General features: G+C 40.3%; 3 protein-coding genes and 1 long non-coding RNA gene across 4 annotated transcripts in view; all 4 read left to right on the forward strand.

Moving 5' to 3' along the window:
- The first annotated feature begins 2,411 nt into the window (after positions 1 to 2,411).
- Positions 2,412 to 12,307, forward strand: LOC119719663 (mucin-5B-like). The gene is made up of 13 exons (XM_038189161.1): positions 2,412 to 2,467; positions 3,393 to 3,533; positions 4,046 to 4,092; positions 4,274 to 4,372; positions 4,730 to 4,807; positions 5,482 to 5,665; positions 6,418 to 6,557; positions 7,574 to 8,041; positions 8,601 to 8,726; positions 9,401 to 9,509; positions 10,473 to 10,733; positions 11,189 to 11,405; positions 11,867 to 12,307. The coding sequence occupies exons 1-13, from the start codon at positions 2,412 to 2,414 to the stop codon at positions 12,305 to 12,307; spliced, it is 2,367 nt and encodes a 788-aa protein (XP_038045089.1).
- A 1,705-nt stretch (positions 12,308 to 14,012) lies between these two features.
- Positions 14,013 to 22,928, forward strand: LOC119719664 (SCO-spondin-like). Its single transcript, XM_038189162.1, has 11 exons — positions 14,013 to 14,032; positions 14,111 to 14,157; positions 14,801 to 15,038; positions 15,685 to 15,731; positions 15,905 to 15,970; positions 16,695 to 16,958; positions 17,716 to 18,017; positions 18,821 to 18,977; positions 20,104 to 20,344; positions 22,178 to 22,230; positions 22,708 to 22,928. The coding sequence occupies exons 1-11, from the start codon at positions 14,013 to 14,015 to the stop codon at positions 22,926 to 22,928; spliced, it is 1,656 nt and encodes a 551-aa protein (XP_038045090.1).
- A 419-nt stretch (positions 22,929 to 23,347) lies between these two features.
- Positions 23,348 to 24,176, forward strand: LOC119719437. Its single transcript, XR_005269933.1, has 3 exons — positions 23,348 to 23,446; positions 23,641 to 23,704; positions 24,146 to 24,176. It is a non-coding gene; the product is annotated as an uncharacterized LOC119719437 (long non-coding RNA).
- A 615-nt stretch (positions 24,177 to 24,791) lies between these two features.
- LOC119719665 (mucin-2-like) overlaps positions 24,792 to 25,504 on the forward strand; it is a 38,458-nt gene continuing 37,745 nt past the window's right edge. The window contains exon 1 of the mRNA XM_038189163.1: positions 24,792 to 25,281. Coding sequence (XP_038045091.1) covers positions 24,792 to 25,281 — 490 coding nt within the window. The remainder of the gene's footprint in view (positions 25,282 to 25,504) is intronic.

The raw sequence follows: 25,504 nt of genomic DNA on the forward strand, positions 1-25,504 counted from the left end.
TAGAATGCGAATAAAATAAATGCATGCAGCAAAAAATGTTGTTGTTGTGTACGTGTGTGTGCCTTTGGTATTATGTATGGTTTGTGTTTATCACTCGCAAAAATACCATAACATTTTCTTAGCAAAGCAAATAAATGAAAATGATAATAACATATTTAAAACTATGAAAACTTAGAAAACATATCTCAACAGATAGGAAAAAGATGCATTTTTGATCCAGCAGGTCAGGCAATAATTTATAGGGTGTGCTTGTGCTTTGCCGTTTGGCTCTCGTTTATTTCTTAAGGTGTTTCGTAACTGTTTGATATCTTGGCTTGAACCTGTTTACGAAATCTCAACTGCTCTTCCGGGATGTCAAATTCCACTAAATAATGAACGTTGCAATATGCTCAACAAACACAACTGTTTGCAGAGGGGTAATTTATAATCCTGACTGATGAAAATTATGATAATTTAATGCACACCTGCCTCTCGGTGCTTCAAAACTGTTACATGTATTTATTTTTTAAAGATGCGCATAGTTTTCGTTCCATGGCTAAGATAAAAAAAACATCTTTGCTTAATCATAGTTTTAATTGATCGAGCAAGTATCGACTGGAAGTGAAGGCGCTGACAAAATTGATTTGTCCATTATGTATTGGCACTTGTGTGGTATTCCAACACCTGCGTGATAATTTGTCAGAGTTTTTGACAAATATTTCATTTATACTTTTATCTAATTCTAGTTCATCTAAGTATTTCTTTCGTAATCAAGCGGCATGCCCGTCAACGTTGGTATCGCACTTGACAATAGTCTAGCAAGAAGCTTAGCTGCGGTACTCTTGATAAAGAAACAGCATTTAAGACGCTCAAACGGTCTCAAACAGTCTGTACAAACATGTATTCTGTAAAACCTCTAAGAGGTTTAGCTGAAGAAAAAATAATTGGTTTGATAAATTTTAACATCATACGTTGATGCAAAAAAATGTACTCGACACTTAACTTGGGCGTCGGCCCAACTTGGCATGGCGTTGGCTATTGCTATTTGTAAGCTATGTTTTAAAGGTTTTTGAAATTGCATTGCTAGTTTGTGATAAAAAAAAAATCTTTGTAATTATTGAATATTGATGACATATTTAGGACAACATGATGTACCATTTAAGTGATAACGCACTGTCTTCCGCTGCAGTGGCGTGGCCAGGAATTTTTCAGTGGGGGGGGGGGGGGGCGCTGGGGGGGGGGGGGCTGGAACATTTCATGGGGGGGCGTCATGTAGATCAATGATATTTTTTTTAGAAACTCAAAATCTCAGTGGGGGGGGGCGACTGGGGGGGGGGCGACAAGGTTTCATGGGGGGGGGGGGTCCCCCAGCACATATATTAGGGGCCTTTGTTTCGCAATCAGTGGTGCTCAGTCACCGACGACGGAAGAAGTGCAATTAAGGTTTCGATTGAAAGCTAACAAACTACTATTTAAGAAGAAGCCATTTTGACGTTGTTCAATTTCCTAACTTTTACATATGAGCCCATTGGTTTTGGATTACCTGTATATTGAAACACCCTGTATAGACCTATGTGGTAACTAATTACTTGTATAACGGCAAGGCTGAAAATGACTACACTTCGTCAGTAGTGTCCTTTTTGTCTCTCGAGCTGAATAAGTCTAGTTTGTTTGTTGGTTGCTTGCTTTGGTTTTTGCGTAGATTAGCAATTATGAAATCCATAGCGATAAAAATTACACTAGTTACCCTTTAAAACTTATTTTGCTGATGCTGCAAGTAAGTGACCAATATATCTGAAGATTACTAATGAAGAAGTTTGTTGCATTTGGTGAAATTGATTTTTTTTTTCGTCAATATTTTGTTTGGGTAAAATAGAAACAGAACTACTTCAAAATGGCGTCACCAGCGTTCGATCTGAACTCAGGCCGCACTATGCATATATAGAGCGCATGCCTTATTTTGAATGACGTAAAATCAATTTTGAATGCAATTTTGACTTCCTGCAAGCGCAGCATTTTTGGTTCCGCATAAATCAGTGCACGATGTCGAAAGACAGTTTTGAAAGTCACCAAATTGAGCTAATTTGGAAGTGAAGAACTGATTGGTCACTGCTGTCTCGTTTCTGATAACCCCAACAGTTGTATCCAATGACGACCCTTCTTTTCATTCAAACCCAGTCAAGCAACCAATCAGCTGCATCCGAGGTTTTCAGAGCAATGAGGAGTGTTTTCCTTTTGCTAACGCAATCAGTTTTCTCAACCAAGTCTAGTACAAAAACCGCCGCCACACTCACAGCTGTTTGAGAAGCGCGCCCACCTCAGTGAAGCAACGACAGTCGGAATTTCTCCGTTTATTGTCGACTGTCCTCAGACTTAAAGACGGAAGAGAAAAATAACCGGCGGGAAAACTCAAGACCATTAGTGCCGTTGCCATGGCACGCATCTTCTTGCACTGTCTGGCACTGCTTGTTGCCGTTTTATTGACAAGGTATTGTTGATTAACTTTTACTTCTGAATTTACATCATTGATACATTTGCCTCTCTACAACGTACGCACATGAAGTCTATTGGGGGAATGTTTCAAGTTAAGTTATTGGTTGGGCAATTCCGTAAATTCGGACGTACATGTCAGACAGTGAATTGAGCTTCTGTTGATAGTGTGAATGTGAAATATTACTAATGTGTGATAACTAATGAAAAGAAAACATTACTTGCAACGATTTTGCTCAACAATTTCACTTCATGTTTCACGAGACACCCCTCTATAATGGAGTGTCCAGCTCGCGAATAAGTCGTAAACAACTCCTTTTATGGAGATTGTCGTGTGCGTCGCGCGTACTGCGCGATGTCGCGCATAATGCAGCTGAGGCGGTGCGCTGTGAAATAAGAATACTGACTCTTCGATGGTATTGCGAATGCCTACGTGAGGATTGTGAACGTTCAACCAATACTACCGTAAAAGTCTCTGCATTACATAGTAGTCCAAATTTCATGTGACACTGGGAATAATGTTTAAGACCAGCAAGCCGGTCTTTATAATCCGTTTAAGACCGACCACATGACGGTCTCTCGAACAATAGGGAAAATGTCAACACTAACAAAAGCAGGAAGATTTTTTTAGTGTAAACGTAGGATTTGAAATTGTTATTTAATTATAAAAATTAATTTTTAAAAAGGTCTTACAAATTTTGTTGAGGTTTGGGCCCTGAAAAGCACATTTTAACAGACAATACGTAATGACTTAAAAATTATTATTTCTTCATGAAATCGTGACAATAGGCCTATAGCTAGTTGGTAGTTTCGTCTCTAAATATCAAATACATGTATTATTCTTGAAATGATTTTGTTAGTGATGGCGTACATGATCCGATCAATAATTGTGTTCAACCTCGATTTCTATCCTGATGCTTCAGATGCAATGCGATGCGGAACGATGCACTGTGTAGAAAGATTGAGAGAGTGTACTACAGGCGAGGTCTGTACCAAGTCTTGTCGAATGTCTTTGAAGAAAGAACCATGCCCATTGATCGGCAAACACCAAATTACATGTTAAGGTAAGTAAAACGTAAATCTGATATGCACATTTGGTATAACGATTTTTGACGCCGAATTGGAGTTGGGGCAAACAGTTTAGAAATGCGCATGCTCAGAATAGCCCCACTCGCGTCCGCGTCACGGTGAGTGAAATTGACGCGAACATCTTGATCCCGCTGAAAGTTCATTGAACTACTTGAACTGCTTTAAACTGGCCAGTTACTGCAGATTCGTTAAGGTTCGACTATCAAGTTTATAGCAATTGCCGTACCGTGCTGAAGACGAGCTATTGTCGCACTCATCTCATTTATTAAAGTTCGGCGCGTCATTAGAACGGACCTGAACGTTTCGAACAGTATGCTCGAAAAGAATAAATATTTGAAATATTGTTGAGAGACCGTACCATTCCTTTTGGTATTTTATGTACAGCGAAAACTTATCATTTTGTTATGCATGTAAACATTCACCTGAAACATTTCCAAATAAGAGCCTTTTGGGTTTATTTTGATCGTTTATTAACTTTTTTGATCAGATGGGTATGCTGTGATGGAGAGGATCGTCCAGACTATTGCGGAAAACGTAAGTAAGATAGGGGGCATTCTGGAGTCTCATGACCTAATACTGTTTAATGCGGGATAAATAACATGCTTAAAGTGGCTGGATTGCCCGCCGGTTGCTATGAGCATGACGTAACAGACAACATAGTCTAAACTGTTTGGGAACTGTTTTCTTTCATTGGCCTTGATAAATCCTTTTGCAGCCTTCTGCGATCCCTTTTGCCCGGAATATGAGGGTGAATGCAACTTGGAGGACAAGAGATGCAGGGACAAAGCCGATATCGTTACGGATTCAGGAGTCGGTAGGTGTCTTGTTTCCATAATCCATACATAAAAGAAACTCATATGTGATTAAAAGAGAAAAGTGGTCTTCTTAATGCCAAGACTGGAGACCAATCTAAGAATGCCAATTAATTAGACACCTGTCTACTGATAGGAATCGACCTTTAAGTTGCGTCTGCTGTGCTTCTACCGTATATTTTATACTTCGACCTCATAATATTTACTCTTCCACCTGTCAAAGCCTCACATGTCACATATTTTGATACACGCCTCTGATGAATTCACATATAGCTGTAACTTATAAATACGTCTAAACAAAAATCTAATGGCAGAAAACAAACGCTGCACTGATCTGTAATATTGCTTTTCATTCGCAGGCCGTGTCGAGAAGAGGGGCAGCGCACAGTACTCTTTTGAACCGTCCGAAGAGCCATTTGCCGATGGGAATCCTGATGGTAGGTTAGATTGCAAAAAGCTTTTAGCCATTTTAGACTTGTGTGTCATAGTAGCAGTTAACGCAGTGGATGATAATGTTAAACAAAAATCAATACTTTGATAAATATTCAATCGGGATTTTGTATTAAAATGTTGTCTTGTGCTTTTTACATCAGAATTTTCCTCCAACGAATGTTTACTTTGTAACTTGTAAATAGCAACGGTAGAGCAAGGTGATTGTATTGTGTACCTGTGTATTTTACTGATTGCATTGCCTATGTATATTTATTGTGAGTGGATGTCGAATACCGAGGAATTGTTTTGGCAGTTCAAGAATGTAAAGATTATAACAGTTTCCCAAAGAAGGGAATGTTATTGATGTAACTGAGAAAAAAAATTGGCCTTGTAGAAAAAAGCCCTACTGAAGCCTCGATACTAATTCCTTGAGGTATTGTTCATCGAATTCTTTTTGGCAAGACTGTTTGGCTGTGTCAATTGTGCATCCAAACACTGCCATTCTTACTCATTCAAAGCGCTAAGTTAACACATCTTGGTTCTGAGCTCTCTATCCTACTACAGTTTCATCTTCGTATTTCAGAATACAATGATGTACAAGAAACATAATGATGATGAGGGAAATTCCTTATGCAGGAACTCGCACCTTACAACTGTGTATCGTTGTATACATTGACAGGAATGTGCACTCTTTGTTGCGGCGGATCAATCAGGACATTCGATGGGCTGACCTACAACTACCCACTACAGTGCCGGACAGTGTTGGCATCCTTCAAAGCTGAAAACCAGTTCACTGTGGACATCGTACCTAAGTATGAGTGCAATGATATCACCCATGAATGCAGAAGTGCTGTGAACATCACGTAAGTACATTATTTTCCCCATTTTTAATCTTGCCCGTGAAGCTAATCACCTCCGTAGTAAGCAAAAGAAATCAGCCTCACGTTTGCCACGTTTCGCTCTGAAAAAAATATATAGTTTCATCTTTACATTGCGGCATTTTATATTAATCCACACCCGGACTGGGACCACGAGTGCAGAAAAAAAAATGCAAAACAAAATCAGGCCAACTTTCATCACCCTTTAGCTAACAAATTCTCCAAAATGTTCATGAGGCAAAGACAGGATCTTCAGTATCGCCAGCCAAGTTTGAGGTTTTTTTAAGGAGACTTTTCTTCAAAATTTTGCACCTGAGAGTGAGACGAAGTGATTTTAATTTTAAGTCGAAGACTAGACTGGTATATGTCTTACTGTTTGAAAAGATTGACCTCTTAGTTGTGTGGTGGCAGACGATGGATATGTGTAGAAATAGAGACCGCGTACTGATTGATGCAGTACTAAAGCGGTGTTGGACTGGTTGTTTCATGTGCCAGTCTATTTTCTGGCGTTGCATTTTTGCAATACTTTACGTTTTGAGACTGTCATCATGTACACAGTATTGAGAGGAATTTTCGGACTACCCCAGGCCTCGCCCCCAACCTTACGGTTCAGGCTCCTCGCCTTGCGGCATTCATCCTAAGTCAACGCCTTGTTCTCTGCCCTGTTTGAGTTGCTTGGCGAAAGAACATGTTTAATGTATCGTTTATGCCGTGCATCTATTTCTATGACTCGACAGAAATAATCTAATGATGCTTGAGTTTCTACCTGGTGGTGTGGTTCGCTATAATAACCGAGTTGTACAGCCGCCGTACAGTAGCACGTCCGGCATTCTGATATTCAAGAGAGGGGCGGAGATAGTCTTCGAAGGGACAGACGGTGAGAAAAAAAGGAAACAAACTCTTTATTCCCTGAAATAAACATGTTTACATGTATAGTTCTGTTCACTGTTTGGTCTAATTTATTTCGATACTTTTTTGGCAAGGGTCGTTAAACAGGTCCTTCAAATCATATATTTTCTCAGATATTTTTTTGTGTGTATTTCGTGGCTCGTGCGGCGGTGGGACATTTCTAACAGGATACAAATAATTCCAAAGATTGTTCAAGACATGTTCCACATTTTTTTTTTAAAGAAAGCGATGAGAAAATCAAGGTTGGGGAAAATGCTTGTTCGTTGTTTCGCACTCTGCGGACGTGTAAGAAACAACATGTGTATCTGTAATGTATGTATTATGTACCACACACACAACGTGTACGCTGCATTGAATAGACACGACTTGAAATACGTATGGGTATGCCACAAAATGCCGTCGCGTCCGATGTAAACACTTAACCGGGTGTTTTTTTTGTCTTTTCTCGGGAACGGCAACACGTTAGGTTATTTTCCTTCCAACCTGACCACTGGAATAGTATAAATAAACAACTCAAAACGTTAAATTTTCGGGGATTTCAGGCCGTACTGTCCTTTAAAATTCCCCGGTCAGATTCGACCCTGAATCTGGGACAGTATGACCAGACTCTCTTAATCTGGGTCAGATTGACAATTGTTCGGGTGAAGTGACCCACAAGAGTGTCTCAGAGAAGTGTCATTATGACCTGGAAAAGTGTCGGCCTCAGGTCAAAGATTTGGGTCGCATCTGACCCAGGACTTTTAGGGGTGTATATGCCTAGGTATTTGGTATCATGGCTCCTAAATTCTCGCTATAGACCTTTATCATGCTGCCACCATTTCAGTCATGTTCCCTGTATCCAATAACAGTACTGAATGATAATGTGTTTTGTGCAAACAAAAGAACCAGACTATTTTTACTTTCAGCCTCGCTTTGGTTACGTTGAATTAAATGGAAAAAATCAAGATGGCCGCAACATGAGAATGGTCTATTATTTGTTTTCAGAGACTCGAGTGTTCTTCGACGGGATCAACGGCGTGTCCATCGAGGTGAATCGGATCTACCAAGCCGCAGACGGCGTGCACAGCCTGCGAGGCCTGTGCGGAAACTACGACAACGACCACAGGAACGACCTGGACGGCTTAGCCGTGGCAGACCTGGCCGGTAAATACAAGTTTCCGGAGGGCAGGTGCCAGCCGATGGACGCCCAGTTCATCGTCCCGTTCTCGAGCCTGAGCGATGTGCAGCAGTCGGAGGTCCGCACCGCTTGTAACGATTTTGCAAGAGACCCGATCTTCAAAGAGTGCAGGTCCAAAATCGTGATCGAGCCCTACCACACCTCCTGCTGGTTCTCAATGTCGCTGTGTATACTGCAGGGTTCGAGGTGCGACATTTGCAGTATTTACGCCGAGTTCTCGGAGACCTGTGCACGCCATGGTGTCGATGTGGAATGGAGATCAGAGTCGTTTTGCCGTAAGTATTCCAAACCCTTTGTTGCTTTCAAAGTTCTTTCTTTACGACTTGATCACGTTGCTCGCCTTGTCTGTTGACTTATAGGATAATGCACCTGTTATATTGTAATGATCAGCAACTTTAGCAAATTATTCCTTCACCAATTTCAAAATCTTCGGCATGTAGTTTCCATGTTTATGGATAGGTTTCGATAGAAAAAACCCTTCCGGCAATTTAGACAAATGAACTGATAAATTCATCATCAAAATGTTTAACCAAGTCAAAAATTGCAGTAACTACTCTGTGAAGATACTATACGTGTACATTACAGCTTCAATCAAAACTACATATTTAAAACGTCTATCAAAACGAATAATACAACATTTCGGTGGACCTTCCAAAGCCGATGACAAATCACTGCCTAAACTATCTTTTATCATTATAACTGATATACTTATAATACACGATCTATTTTCAAAGCAGAAATGAATCATGTAAGAACCGATTGGAACCATATTACACATGATCAGATAAATTGTTGGCTAGATGTATTATTGGTTGGGTGTTTTTGTCAATGCAGATATTGAATGCAGTAATGGCATGGAGTACGTGGAGTGCGGAACAGCTTGCCCACGCACATGTGAAAACATGTTCTACTCCGCCGACTGCGCCGAGCGGTGTGTTCCCAGCTGCCAGTGTCCATACGGTACGTTTCTTGCCTGGAATTATGGGAGCAGAAAGAGTGTTGGTCACAGAGAGTTGTCTGGAAAACTCAGTTTTGCACTTATAACAATTGTATATCGCTCTTATATGTATCTCATACTTCTATTCTACATGACAGTCAACTTTACGCTTCGCCGTAACTATAGTTCAGAAAATCCAAATGATAGTTAAGACATTCCCAACTATAGTTGGGTTTTCCCCGTCTATAGTTTGGACTATCCCAAATATAGTTTAAGGACATTGCTAGTATAGTTGGGGCGTAGCAACGTTAACAGAACGTCTTACTCTAGCCCTCCACACTATGGACCCCAACATGCCTGAAATCTATGTTTTGGATAAAACGTGCAATACCCGCTATGTTACCTATTCATTTACAATGCTGTACATTCTGCACACCATTCTGCGAATTGCATGTATTGTCTGAAACAAGGATATTTTAGACTTTTGGGGTTCATACTAAAAACCCAATCTCCTTACGTCTTGAGGCCAAACGTATCAACCAAGCGGTTTAATAAACGCACGGATGATGCAAATTTAACATTGTACCTGCTACTATAAACATATCATTTAAATAATTTGCCTTTCTACACAAAGTTTTTGTTGCCGAACAAATTGATACTGACCAGATGTCTTGGATCAACCTTGACTTAAACACAGGTACCTACTTGGATGGAGAGCTCTGCATCCCTAAGGAAAGTTGCCCCTGTCTGCAAGCAAGCGAAAGCTTTCCAGCCGGTGCCATCATGAAGGATGGGTGCAGGGAATGGTATGGACTCCTTATCATCTTTAACGTCTTTCATTAAACGGAAAGGGTCAATAACAAACTCACTTAGACGAGTACATTGTCAAGTCACTAAACACAGGTCGTTGACCCAAATTCTGCTATTGTCAGTCCGGACAGACAGGAAGTGACGGCGTACAAAACGATACAGTGGCATTCCTCAAAATGTTTTGAATTCAATTTTTGGCTTTGGTGAGAGATGGTATGCCATTCAGTTTTGTTCGCTTTTCTGTGCGATTTTGATTGTGTAGAGTTGGCTTGCTGCACGTTTTTAGTCAAAATGTACCGGGTGAGTAAGAAAAAAAGCGGAACCCAAACCGCAAAAAAATATATTTCATATTTAAACAAATTATGTAGCACCCAAAAATAATAATGAACAAGCCGATTTCATAAACTACTTTTAGATGAAAGAAATTACTGAAATTGCTTATTCCGTTCTAACTATATCACCATTTAAACACAATGACCCTAAAACATCTTTCGTCCAAAAATGCGATTTCAAGAATAGTCGTCACTATTGTCTTCAAACACACCAGCAATAAAAACTCAGTTTAAAATTGGAAAAAACATACAACAATGTCCTTTTGAAGGCCTGTCATTTGAAAAAAAAGTGGATTCTACAAATCATTTTTGATTAGTACCGAGCAACAATTTGGTGCGTGAAAAGGTGCATGGGATGTATGGAAGATTTGTGGGGGAAAAAACGTGTTTTAATCAATATGGAAAAGGTGCTTTGTGTGAAGAAAATGTTCTATCTGGTGATTGAATAAGTGCATAATGTCATGCATGGAAGATTTGTAAGGAAAAATGTTTCTATCGGGCGCCATATGAACTAGTCCGATTAAAAACATTAAAATGGAATGATCTTGAAGAATTTGTTTGAAAAACAACAGGAAAAAATTGGAACGATGAAAAGTTTGTTTTGTTACATTCAACTCTTTTCCTCAGTGTTTGCATGGAGGGCATGCTGCGGCAGTGTACCACCCATGCCTGCCCTGCAACCTGTTCAATCTTGGGAGGCCATGCCTTCCGCACCTTCGACGGCAGCAGGTACGAGTTTGACGGTAAGTGCGAGTACGTGCTGGCGCAGAACCTGAACAAAGACGACCCGCTGTTCGGTATCTTCATGGACAAGTCGGTCTGCGATGATAAAGATCTAAACTGCGTTCCGTACATCAGCATTATGGTTCCAGATGGAACCACATACGAGTGAGTTTTGATATCTATTCTCTGAGGATTCAGCTCAATCAATGTCTGGGTTAAGTTGCGGAACTTGTATTGCAATAGACCCATTTTGTCGGGTACGTGATGCAGAATTCTAAACAACTTTCACAAATATTCACGTAATGAAGTTGTTAGTTTGTAAACAATGGTGACAACTTCATTGCAGGAGAATATTAGGGAAGTTGTGGGGGAGATAGGGAACTATTTGGGGGTATTTTCTTTTTGATAATACAAGCATGGCATTTGGCATACAGTCAATCAAGTGTCACTTGATGCGTCTGGGGAATGACCTTCTTTTATTGTTTTCTTCCAAATACTCAGCTGTGTCATTACTATGTTTAAACCAAGTAAACTTTTTAACAATAATTTGGTCGGTTACGTTTTTGATAGATGCGAATGATCTACTCTATCTTTAATGTGTCATTACTGTTCCAAAACAGACTTCAGACGGCGGGTGCAGTGCAGATATCCAAAGCCAACCAACCCACACAGGAGCTGAAGCTACCATACAGCAAGGTGGACGGCGACAGTACCATCACAGTCACCCGTATTTCGTCTGTCGTGACTCGCGTGGCGTTACCAAAGCTGGGCATTGAGATCATGTGGGGCAGCGATAACCGCATATATCTCTCCGTGACAGAGCACCTGTTTGGCAAGGTATAGGCCTATTTCTTTCTAAATGAAACACATAATATTATGTATGACGTAGGCATATGTAATATGTTATTCCAAAAAAAGTGAAGCTACGGACTAGACTGTTTAAAGTGAAAATCACTTTACAGGGCGAGTCAAAAAAGAGGAAGCCCAAATGGTGCCCCTTTTTTTCTAAAGAAGTTCTACATGTAGCGCTTTCCAAATCTAGGATATGAAAGCCCAATAATAATAACAAACGCACAAAAGCCAAATTTAATAGGCGAATACTTTCTCATCTGTTTCACTGTCAAATACAGTAAGTTATTTCTGGTTATATTTTTTATATTTTCTTACTGGATAAAAGTTTAAAGGGTTTTTCATTGATTTCTAGAGTGCCCGGGGACCCTGCTCAAGTAGTACGTACAATACCTTTTCAAAATTAATGAACATTTACACTCTTAAGCCGTTTCATCTGTGCATCTTAGATTCATGGTCTTTGCGGGAACTTCAACCAAGTACTCAATGACGACTTCCAACTGCCCTCTGGATCCACTGTGGCCGTTGCTCAAAACTTTGTCGGCAAGTGGATCTCCAATGCCCTTTGCGAGGAGACGGACCACAAGGACAGTATCAACTTCTGTGAGGTCGAGAACTCCTTCGAGCAGAGTGCCAAGACTGTTTGTGGTAAACTGAAGTCGGAGCCTTTTCTAGAATGCAGTGCGAAGGTGGATGTGACCACGTACCTGAAGCAGTGCCAAGTCGACCGATGTAACAGCTTCGAGAGAGCTGAGTGTCTAGCCTTCGCCGCCTATGCCTGGGAGTGTGCCAAGGTGGGCGTGGAGATTGACTGGAGAAGCCCAGATCTGTGCCGTAAGTTGTGCTTTCCATTGCCATTTCTCGGTGTACAGCCAATGTCTTCTATTTGATGATACAAATGCTGTTTTAAACTACTTATTCGCCCGCTGGTGTTCCTCAAATCCATCGATCTTGATGACATTTAACCAAAGTGTGAGTCATGCCACTTCCTTGCAGTCCTTCCGTGCTCAACCGAATTCATTATTTGCAGCACTTAGATTCAAAGTATGCCTAATTCAAAAACAAATTCAGCAGCTACACTTGCAAATATTGGGAGAGCAAACATGTCTTTTTCGTACATGTTTTTTTTTTCTCAAAGTCTGTTAGAAATAAGCCTAATTTGTTATCCGTACGTGGCTACACATACAGTTGAACTTCATACTTAACATTCCAGAAGGCAAGGGTCACATTAATGTGACCAAACTGTAGGTAACACTACTTCATCATTACGAAAATATCGGCTTATATACAAGGACAAAAACAGTCGGAAAGTCATTTCTTCATTTCCTCCTTTTCTCTCTCAAATTTTCCTTTATTCCACTAGTCACTGTGTCGATTACATGTCTGCCGTATTAAACTAAATGTTGCAAGATAAATACAAAAATTGTTCCTGGATCAGGAATGATCTTATTTCTTGGTTTCCTTTGTTTTATGCCAGCCATCGAATGCCCGAATGGGATGGTGTACAAAGAGTGTGGGTCCATGTGCGAGATGTCTTGCCGTGATCTTGGGAACTCTGCCAATTGCACCGAACAGTGCGTCCAGGGTTGCCAGTGCCCGGGTGAAATGGTATGCATTGGATGCAGGATATCTTGTTAGGCCTTACAGACAAGAAATTTGATATTCATGGATCAATTACGAAGATTTAATTAAGAGGTTACTTTCAAATATCAAATGACTCTTCCCGGTCACGCTCAAACAAACTTTAAGCAATGGGGTGGTTTTGCCAGATGTTGAGCAACATACCGAGTGCCTATACTGATGATGGTAAAGCTTTCGAAAGGTTTGTCTTAGTGTACCCGAATTTACCAACAATGATGGTTATCTTCCAAAAGTGTTTATTTTGCGTGCCTGGGCACCGATTTTTATGTTTTGTTTACTTCATGAATTCAACCATTATACATGTATAGGCCTACATTTCAAGCAACTGTACATCAATGTTGAATATTGCTCATGGAAAAAAAGCTTTAGTCTTTAGTTTAACAAGCAGAGAACCATTTACTTGTGCTGATTGATTTTGAATACCAATGACTCCGATTTCAAAATCGCTAGGCCAAATTATCCCTTTGTTGTCTAAGTTAACGTTACAGTAAATGTGAGGTTGACACACCGAGAAAAACTGAAATCTTCTTTCATGACTCATGTTGAAGCATTGCACGTACGTTGGGATTGAGTAAGACCTCATTTCCAATCTCAATTTCTGAATTATTAATGGCGTCCAGTTTGATGAGAAGCAAACCCTGCTTTGTTCCTCAGAGGATAAATTCCATATTAACGACAGTGCTGATCCTTTTATCTCTAGGTATACAGCGATCAATTGGAGAAGTGCGTGTCGCAGTCGGAGTGTCCCTGTCACTTCAAAGGAAACGTATACCAGCCTGGCAGAACGTGGAAGAGTGTTTGCAATAAATGGTGAGTGTAGTTTTTGATCTTTTTATCCGAATAAAGTGTACAGTTGACGCATATTTCTGAATCTTTATTATTATTTTTTTTTAATCTAATTCTCAGCAGTCTGGGGGAAAATCACTTGTCATGGCATGCAATCATGTTTCAACTATGACAGTAAAACATCCCCAGTATTACATGTCTTAGTGTCTAGAACTTGGGCAATTATTTTGGTTGGTTTCTCAATTTATCAACATTTTTTTCGTCAGTGTCTGCAAAAAAGGAGTCGCTGAATGCACCGACGAAATCTGTACAGGTAGGTACAAAAATACATCGCTATTTAGAGGCAGTTGATATTACTTTAGATCCGTGCTTATTATCCTTCCTCTTTAAAAAAGAAGGATAAAGAATAGGAAGCTATTCCAACATGCGCCGTGCATTATTCATTGGAATAACGAATCATGACGAACAGACACTCTTATTCCCACCAAATGACACATTTAAAATATATTCCACAATTTCCTGTATAAAAAAATGTTAAGGTAAGAATTACGTATCGCCCTACACTTTTCTAAAGCACAGGTTCTTAACATGCACCATAACAAATCGGATTTAAATGTGTAGTCGAAGACGCATTGTGTCCATTTGGAAATATATTTAAACCTGTTTTGACAGCAATATGACGTATTGTTTTCATTCAAAATGACGTTTTGCTCTCCTGAGTTTTCTTTTGTTTTAAATTTCAGACAGCACACAGCTAACAACTGTAAAAAATAAAATAAAAAAAAATAAAAGAGTTGTTCGAGAATGCTTACTTAAGGTACATTTCTTAAACAACCCGCAAGAGCTAAATTATTGTCTGACAACTAATAATTTGAACGAAAAATGCTTTAAAATATCCGGAAAACCTATATTAATTGTGGTATTTAAATGTTGGTGGTTTCGTTTACAAATGACAGCTGCTGGAGAGGAATGCACAGGCACTCAAGAGTACATTGATTGCCTGGAATGCCAGCGTGAATGCACCAACATCCATCTGGCCTGCAATGCCAAGACTTGCACCGCGGGATGCGGGTGCGGCGTGGGCAAAGTGCGGAACGAGGACGGGACGTGCATGGACGAGGATCAGTGCCCGTGCTACTACAACGGGCACAGCTACCAAGTGGGCGAATCGTTCAGGAAGGACTGCAACTTATGGTAAAAACAATCCAAGCCACCCTGTACGTGGTGATCAAAAACACACGAAACCCTGATGTCAGGACTATTGTTTTTAGTGAAGTTCTGCATGTAGCACTCTCAAAATCTAGAATATAAAAGCCCAATTCATAAGCTTTCTTTTAGTAGAAAAATCATTCAAATCACTCATGTACTTTTCAAGTTATAGAACTTCAAAACGGTGGTTGGCTTTAAAATCCCAAAACTTGAAAAGTACATAAATGATTTGAATGATTCATGTACTAAAAAAAAGCTAATTAAGTGGGCTTTTATATCCTAGATTTTGAAAGTGCTACATGCAGTACTTCATTACAAAAATTGGTCCGGCTATTTGGGTTTCCTTTATTTTTACTCACTCTGTATAGTAAAATATAAAAGTGATGCATTGAGTTTTCTAGATTGTGTGCGTAATTCAACACAAGACCTTTTTGTTAATTCAGCCTCTTTGTTTTTGCATGCAAAGGGCCGACTATGACAATCCTCATATCTTGATATGTGCACGCACAGTTGATATAGGCCGACCGTACTGACTTCCACGACAGCTTAAACCAATATCTTTACAAGTCAATTCATTAACACAATTAAAATACATCAAAATTATGAAAGTCTTCTTTCCTTTTCCCCCCAGCGTTTGCACACCATATGCTATTTATTGCCAGAACAAGGTTTGTCCAGGTTAGTATTGCTATACAAAAGGATATTAAGATCGCAAAAATTAATTGCAACATGATCATTGATATTTTTCTGAGTCACCGCTTTGATTATACCGTTTAAGTCTAGAATCAATTTACGAAAACAAAATGTTAATTTTAAAAGGATCTTAACAATACCCTTTCTTACCACTACAGCTACCTGCAGAGGTTATGGGGATCCCCATTATGTGACATATGACGGTAAACAGTATGAATTTCAAGGTAAGCCTGTTAAAAAAAGTGTTTGTAATGATTTTAAAAGCAAAATTTTATAACACTTCCAAGTCCTAAACTCTTTGACGGGAAGGCGTGCTATACATGGAATAAAAAACAAACATTGAACAGTTTTAATTACATGTATTTGTTTTCTGAATGTAGCACTTTTTCGGGCACATTCTGTATAATCTCAGGGAGTCTGAGATGGTCTTTGGAATGTTTAACATGCCAAATGAGCGGTAAATGAGGGCAGTTAAATGCTTATATTGTGACCTCGCTTTGGGCAGGTTTAAGGCACATAACAGGATCATTTGCATTCATCCCAAAAGTCATCTAGCGAACTATCAAAATGCTTATATATGGACTAAAGAAATCAAGAAACTTACAAGGTGGTTTCTAACGATTAGTCAATTGACCGATCTTTGCAAACAAAGAGTTTTATTGACAAAATCGTGTTCCGATATCAAAATATTGTGCATGGTTTTTCATTGTTTTCTCGAACAGTGTGATATCCACTGAGCTGAAACTTTAATAGGTTAGGTTTTGAACATTCCTCTTTGGATATCGAGTGATGTTATTAGTAAACCAAAAAAAGAAATGCATGAAAAGCAAATAATCTTATATGCATTGAAGCAAAGATGCAGAGGAAGTTGAAAATAAGTACAGATGGTTCGAAAAAACTACTCTGAAAGAAACGGAGATTATAATTTATTACGCAACATCATTTCAGGGGATTGCAGCTACGTCCTCACCAGCAACAACTGTGGCACGGGCGACACTGGTGATGTAAGCTTCACCGTGATCGTAGAGAACGTGCCTTGCGGGTCAGGCAAGGTGACCTGCACCAAGGCCATCACCTTCCTCCTCTTGGACGTAGAGATCCGATTGATACGCGGCGATGACCCGCTTGTCATCCCAGCACCGCCTGCTCCAACTCAGGCCGTCTACAGATTCGTCTACAGCGGGATCTTCTTCATCGTCAACACTGGTTACGGTAAGAAGTCAAGTGCACTTTCAAAAACATCAAGCCCTGAAATTGTGGAAGTCTTTTGAAAATCCTTGAATAAGGCACAATTATTTTGAATCACAATTTAAATGACAGAAACCGTGCCCAAAGTAAAAATGAACCTGAACAGTGCTTTCCTGAAATGACATCACGGCAACTGCGCCCTCAGTTGTCCGGAAAAGCATAGACAATTTAAAATAAGTGCAAGTTTCAATAAAATTGACCAAAAAGGGATGCCAAATAGTTTACATACATTTAAGAGGAGTAGAAAGGAAAAAAAATCATTGCATTGCCCGTTTAATGTACAACGCCATGGTCCAGTGGTTACGGTGTTTGACTCGTGTACGAAGGTGCGTGGGTTCGATCCCTGCCAGAAACAAGCTGTTTGTGCCCTTGGGCAAGACACTTAACTACAATTGCCTCTCTCCACCCATGAGTATAAATGGGTACCAGTGAGGGTCGAGGACCGATTGAGCGCTGATATCGGCTGCCGCGTGGTCCCACGGCCTGATGAACGGGAAAATAATTGTAAAGCGCTTTGAGATTGTTGATAAAATTATGATGAAAAGCTTCATATAAGCACAATTATTATTAATTATTATTATTTAAGTCAGAAGCATCAGTTAGTCAGTGAGATAGTTACAGAGAGGACACTAGACAGACTCTTACATATAATTTATTTAAATCAAACTGTCACTGTGCAGCTTCATTTCATCCTCGATTATCTAAACCTTTTTTTCGCCAGGCATTACATTGATGTGGGATTTCGGCACGTCGATTTATGTCACCTTAGACGGGAAGTATCAAGAAACGGTCTGCGGTCTCTGTGGCGATTTTGACTGCAATGCCGAGGACGACTTTAGGTCCCGCTCGGGTGAAGTTGAAGCCACAGCCAACATCTTTGGGCACAGCTGGAAGACGGACGAGAGTTGTAAACTGCCGCCGGATATCATTCATCCGTGCGAGGAACACCCGGAGAGGAAGAACTGGGCGGAGTTTGCCTGTGGAATTATCAAGAAACCCATCTTTGAACTCTGTCATGATTTGGTAGGTTCCAGTTAGTTGTAGTTTTGCGCAGAGGCTAAAACCCCGCCCAATAAAGACAGTTATGGCTGACTCTCTAGAGCACCTGTTGTAAGGATTAATTTTCCAACTAAGCTCCGTTACTCTACTTTTTTTCCAGGATTGCCAACATTCCAAGAAAATGCAGAATTCCTCTTGTTCATTTTTCATGATAAGTTTTGTATTTTCAAAGCTTAAATGTAATAATACGACTAAGCTCCCCTACAATTCAAAACTTCCATTCCTTCGACCGAGCTTTAGTTGAACTTCTTTTTTTTCTCCAATATTGTCCATAAGGAAAAAGCGAATAATTATACTGATACCCGATGTTGTACTACTCTAGCTTTTCATCAGCTTATCACCGTTTCTAATTACCTATAGGCCTACCGTGGCAGCATGATACAATTAAAACGAACTCAAGCTGTTACTGATTGGATACATTGTAACGCTACGCACGAACGCATTTTGTTAGATTTAAAGAACAAAGTGTTAGTTAATGCTGCTGTTCTATTAACAGTGGAATATGCAAGTTGTTTTAATTCAAAACACTTTGTTTCAAGAGGACATGCAATTTCTCACTTGACCCACTCACTCACTCATCTCCAACCCTGTAAGGATGTGGGAGACGTTAGGGATGTGTACGCTGTCAGCCGTCTCCAAAAATGAAATAATAATGCAAAACCATAAAGAAAGTAACTGGCACACTGCTTAGAGATCGTCATTTCATTGTGGATTTGGCCAATTGATGCAGGCCTATAGATCGCAGGAATGTTTTTTTGGTAATCCAGATTGATCCGACCACATACTACGACAACTGCGTCTACGATAGCTGCGGCTGTGACCGGGGCGGCGATTGCGAGTGTCTGTGTACGGCCATCAGTGCCTATGCCTCGGCCTGCAACTCCGTGAACGCACCGGTACCTTGGCGATCTGACGGAAATTGCGGTAAGTTACGCGCCTACTCCGAACAATTGCCTGGGTTAATTTTACCCAAGCAAGGGTGAAAGCTGCAACTACCCCAAAATTGGATGGTGCTTTTCCCAACTGTTTGGGTTAGAATATGGGTTAAATTCAACCAAAACTTGTGGTCATACAAGACCCAATTAAATTTAGTCTGGTATGACCAGTCTGGTATGACCAGTGTGCAAACCAATTTGCATTGGGCGGCCCTCACTGAGGACAGGTTGATACAACTGATAATGTAGTAACCAACTGATAACGTTTCACCTAAACCATAATGTAACACAACATTGACCGATGGTGTAGTAAACTGTACTACACTATCGGTCAATCTGTTCGAAATTCCGTAATTACATAAGTACATAAGTGATTTGAATGATTCTTGTAATAAAGGTAAGCTCATTGATTTGGCTTTTATATCCAAGATTTTGAAAGTGCTACAGGCAAAACTTCATTCAAAAATTGGTCCTGCCATTTTAGGTTTCGTTTTTATGTAATCACCCTGTATATAGCTTGGAGTTCTGATTCAGAGTCCTTGCCCAGATGGTTCCAAACCCCGTTGACGCAGAAGCTTGCCGCAACATTGTTAAAACACATAGGTCACATTTAGCTAAGGCCACCCCAATTTGTTATAGTGTAATCTTACAGCTATTTAGAAGGATCAGTTCGTTATTGAAAGCCCTATAATACTCACGAGTAGAGTGCCAACCGTGCCATCTTTGTGTGGACCTGACAAACAAAACAGGTCCACACGATGCGGGTTATGTGAACCTTCTGTGGACTAAGCCTGGTCCACACTAGGTTTCCCCCTCTCTGAAAAAAACCCAAACTGGTATAGAACACTTTGGGTTTAGGGTTATATGTCGCAAAATGAAGAGGAACACTCAAGGAAATCATGAAAAGAAAATGGGTTGAAAGGGTATTCACAGTACAAGTAAAATCAGTACTTTTCCCCTGTTTTATTCTAAACGAAGACAAAAGAATGTCCACACTATGATATATGTAAGGTAGGCCTGTGTGGACGACTTGAGTATCCGATTGTTCTACTGATTTAAACATGTTTTGTTTTGATCATCATAGTCCATATTTATTTAATTTTTCAATTTCCCAGGTCTTCAATGTGATAACGGCATGAACTATCAGCCGTGCGGGGAAGTCTGTCCCGATACGTGCTACGTGGAGGAGACGTCAGCGAACAGTGGCTGTGAAGTCTCTTGCGTGGAGGGCTGCCACTGCCCAGAAGGATTCAAGCTTTACAAGGGGGAATGCGTCGACGTTGTACGGTGCCCGTGCTTGTACAATGGCCAGGAGGTGAATCCTGGCTTTGTTATCATTGTGGATTGCGAGCGATGGTAAGTGACAATTTATTTATTTATTTTATTTCTTTCTGGTAATGAAACCAATGATTCCTCAAAAGTGCCCTAGGCACTGTAGCTCGAAATCCTGAAGACACCTGTATAGAGAGAAGACAATGAGAATAAATTACAGTTTTTAGAGGTGGGAGGAAAAGCCCAGATGAATATTTTGAGGAAACCCGCGGAATCAGGTAGGGACTGAAAACCCAATCCACATTTTGGCCCAGTTGGGATTCAAATACGGGTCACAGCGGCGAAAGGCGAGGAAAGTACAGCTTTGCCAACCTGACTCTCAGTTTATGGTCGACAGAACACGACACATTTTAACTAATGTGTCCAAAGACAACTTGACCTAACTTGTCAGAGATTGGAAAAAAGCTTTACAAACCAGTGAAGTAGACTTGTAGTTGACTTACTGTCTAATTTGGAGCAATTCACAGTGCAGCGCGGTACGAAGAGTTTGCAACGGAGAGTTCATTTTTCCCGATGTATTGTGGACAATATTAGTTTTTCAGATCAGTAGTTTTGTAAGCAACACTGATTCAAGTATATGCTTGCCCTTTCTTTTCTTTTCATCAATACGGTGGGATTTTTTTGTAAGGCGGCAGAACGCTTTGCCCCAATCTATCACATCTCATTGAATACCTGCATGGTGAGTTGACTTTTGACGGGATGACTTGTGGTTCACTTGTTTAGAACAATGTTTGTCACGAGGATGGGGGCAAGGGGGCGCTCACCCCCCCCCCTCCGCTCCCTAAAAGGCAACAAAAAAGGAGAAAAATAGGTGCAAAAACAGTTATATTGCTGTTTAACGCACATTTAATGACATGGACGTCTGCAGGGATGTCAATGGGGATGGGGTGGCCGGCAAAGGACCCCCGCCCACCCTCGAAAACGAAAGATAAAGTGAGAATATCCTATACAGAAAGTACAAGGATTTAGAGAAAAAATGTGCTTTGCCCCCTCCCCACTCCTCTAGAAAAAAAATCTTGGCCAAACCCATGTGTAGGACTTGTGATGGTGTATAATCCATCACAAGGTCTTCTTCTACAACGTTGATTGGATCAGCTAAACAGACCACACTCAGTTTGATTTTTGACCTTGATGCTGTATTATTGTTAGAATACCTATACTATATGTATATCGAACTAGGGAAAGGACTGTGATTCCCTCTGTCGCTAGAGTTTCATTACGTTCAATGTTGGTTGCACAAATGACACCAAAACCAAACAATATTAATATAATTAACTCATATTATGGTTCACTCCTCAACCTATAGCTAACGCAGAGTTAAAACTTGTTCACCAAGGTTTCAGAGCTGTCAATTGGCCACAGTAGTCTGTTTGCGCATTATACAGTATTTTCCCAAAATAATTGTCCGTCTGACTATTTTTAATATAACTACAAAACCAATAAGAAAATTGTGAAATGTTTTAAATGTGCAGATACTCCTTATCCTTGTTTTACACCTTTATGAGTTTCATTCCATCACGCCTCGCTGCTCAATGGTCAAATGATCACAACAACATTTTCAGATAAGAAGTATGTTCATGGTTTTGCAGCTATTTCTAAAATAGTCAGACGGACATTTTTTTGGGGTGGGGCGGGGACGTACTGTTGTATAACCGGCAGGCAGTATTCATGAATGTCCTTCTCTGTGGTTGACCGCAATGTAAAATAGGGCATTTTTATCGTCACAAGAAATGGAATCTTTAGAGAACATGAAAGATTAATTGACGTTGTTTAAGTATGCAGATACAACTTTGTCCATGTACACTATTCAGTGATTTTTAGATGTAATAATTTTCCCTGGCAACTATATTTTTGTAGTGAATGCACCGATGGTGATATGGTCTGTACTGACGAACCTTGTACAACACCAAGTGAGTTAATTGTTTTTTTTTTTTTTAAATGATTTAAGGTTTTAATTGACTCGTTTAGTTTTGGGTTTCGAACTATTGTTGGTACTATCTTGGGCTGTCCTAACATCATTTTTGCCCATTATACACCTTTAACAATAGTAATCTACGAAACCGTCACATCGTAATTGATTGCTAATTGTAAGCTAAAGGTTTGGACTACAATAATATGTTTTCTCAGAGAATAACAAGTAGACGCACAAAAAATATTCATTTTAACGAGATAATGACATATATCTTCCCAACTAACATATTCAGCGTAAAGTTGACATTGCTTTTATAATTTTCCTTGAGCACCAAATCTTCAAACTGTGTTTTCTCAAATTCACAAAACCCGCTAACGACCTCTTGGACCACGAACCATTTATTCTTGTGGGTGTTTTACCCAAACGTTACGAGTGTTACGAGCCTTACACCATTCACCTCTCCCCCCCCCCCCAGTGACTACTGTGAGTGTCACCCCACCATGCACCTGCCCACCCGACGAGTTTGCATGCCGTGACTGCTCCGCTTGCCTGCCCTACGAAGAAGTATGCGATGGTGTGAGCAACTGCCAGGATTCCTCCGATGAAGAGAACTGCGAGTGTGTCTACGGAGACAAGGTTTATCCGGTAAGGACCCAATTGCCTAATGCAAAATCATCAGCAATTAAATACGTGTAAGCATCGGGGTCCCGTGGTTTCGGTGTGTTCGCGGCCGATGGTACGTTGGTTGGCAGTTCAACCCTGATGGGAATATGGTGCTTGTGTTCTTAGGCAAGACACTTTACTGCAATTGCCTCTCTCCTCCCAGCAGTATACATTTGTACCTGTGAGCGTAGAGCCCGGATTGCACTGACCTCGAGCTACTGCCTCATGAGCATGGGTAATTAGTTGTGAAGCGCTTCCAGATTCTGGTATAAAGCGTTATGTAAGGACCACATCATTACTTATAGTATTCATCTCTTGACATGATAATTCTCAATCCCAAACATTATTTTGTGACCTACATCCTCCTCTGCTATACCAAAACAACGAACCTCTGACATCCAACCTTTATATGTGGTGATTAATGTTATTTGTTTTTCTTTAAATAGATTGACGTACCATTTGACGGAGATGGTGCCTGCGAGACCTGCAAGTGTCCAATCAACACTACGACACCGACATGTGAAAACATTTGCACAATCACCTGTCCTCCAGTAAGCTCTGATTTTTGCAAAAATGCAAATTCGCATAATATTGAATTTTCCTTGCAAATTATGCATTAACGTGCCATTGATTTCCAAAAGAAATGAAAGGGGGGGGGGAAGGACTGGCTATGATGACGTCAGTGCAATTCTCTTTATGGGCTCAAAGTTTGAATAATTTGAAACTTGCTTTTATATGTTCACAGTACGAAAAGATTTACCTCAATGAGGATGACCCGACCAAGTGCTGTGAATGCGGACCATTGATAGGTGAGAACGAAATGTGTCGGAAGTTTTGGTGTGCAGTTGTCTTAAGTCCAGAGATGTAATCGAGTCACTCATGACTCATTCAAAAGTCAAAATCTCATATTAATCACAGATCAGGCCGCAACTGAACAGAGCATGAACAATGACCATGGAATGTCTGAGTTATGGCTCGTTTGCATGGCTTGTGGCACAACGTAAGATTAAATGACTTGCTATGACTTCTTGTGACTTGTTGTGACTTGTGATTGACTTGATAACTGAGCTGTGTGCCTCTCGTTTTAAATAAAACTTCTGTTTTTCCTCAAACAAACCAATTTACAGATTTGGTTGTTGTTTGATAACAGACACAGTGTATTATAAATTCCCCGTAAGTCGCATTCGGTACTTTAAACCATGTTCTCGCTCTCTAACATATGTTACTATATCTTCTTCTTTTTCAAATAGTTCCCACTACACAACTTGCAACTACAGCAGGTAAGTAAAGACAAATAATGTAAAACTATACATTGAGATACCAGGGGTGATTGATAAGTTCGTGGCCTAAAACACTTGAAATGTTTATTGTTTTTTATGTTTTAAATATCGGAAGAGTTAGACATTTTAAAAGAATATCTAGGTTCACCTAAAGCAAAGCAAAAAAAAAATAAACACTGGAAATGTTTATTGCTTTTTTATGTTTTAAATATCGGAAGAGTTAAGCACTTTAAAAGAATATCTAGGTTTCACCTACAATTAAACAAAATTTTTAAAGGGGTTTATATGTACCTATCATTATGTCTATAGCATTTGTTGCACTCGGACACAAACACAAGGAAAGAAGAGATGTTATCTGAATCGATAGAAAACAAGCCTTATTGGATGATTTTTGTGCTTTAGTATGTGAAAAAAACCCAAATAACTAAACAAAAACTCTACCACCTACGCTTTTACAATTTATCATTTGCTCAATATGCTGTACATTTCATCTCAACGATCAGTAATTGTAGTCATTATGGACATTCGTGTCATATTATTTTATTTGCCCCCTTTTAATATTCAAAGCATCAGGAATTCAAATCGAAGCAGTGTTTTTATGTATTACATTCCCTTCATGTTTCCATTCTCAGGAACTACCATCCGGACTACAACTCTCACTCCCAAACCGATCTGCGAGGACCAGCTGGACGAATACGAACACGTCCAGGTTGCTCGTTACAACTACCCGGAGAACCCAACACAGTTGATCCTCCCCACGGAGTGGTGGAGGCCAACCACCCCAGCCAGCTATGAAAATCCCTACGTTGGCTCACATCTAGAAGTGCGCTTCACTCCCAATGCACGGGTCACCTACGTGACCGTGGACAACGACCAGGACACCTCGATGACCATTCAGCTCAGTTTCCAGTACTCGCCAGACGGGCAGCACTTTGGCACCATCGACAACGGCTACGAGGCCATTTTCACCGGCAAGACAGGAGAGAGAATCGCCCTGCCGGACAACGTCCCTTACATGGTGGTTTTGTGGGTGTTCGTGGTAGAGAGTACAAGTATACCGGACGGCATGGGGTTCAAGGTGACGCTCTACGGCTGTGAGAAGCCCGGTAAGTTTAGGGACCATAATCTCTAGGCAGTGTCTGCTGTATGTAACCCAACACTTTTTAACGTCCCGTGTAAGATTGACCAGGATATTGGGTTCTTTTTTACCTTTCCAGGGTCAAACTTGGCACATCCCAGGGTCAAAATGACACGTTTCTTTTTCAATTTGCCGTTAAACCTTAGTAAAAGTGTCTGTTTGACCATGGAAAGGGTCAAGCCAACTAGACT

Source organism: Patiria miniata, unplaced genomic scaffold, assembly GCF_015706575.1.
Source record: "Patiria miniata isolate m_02_andy unplaced genomic scaffold, ASM1570657v1 HiC_scaffold_8, whole genome shotgun sequence".
Classification (NCBI taxonomy): Eukaryota; Metazoa; Echinodermata; class Asteroidea; order Valvatida; family Asterinidae; genus Patiria; species Patiria miniata.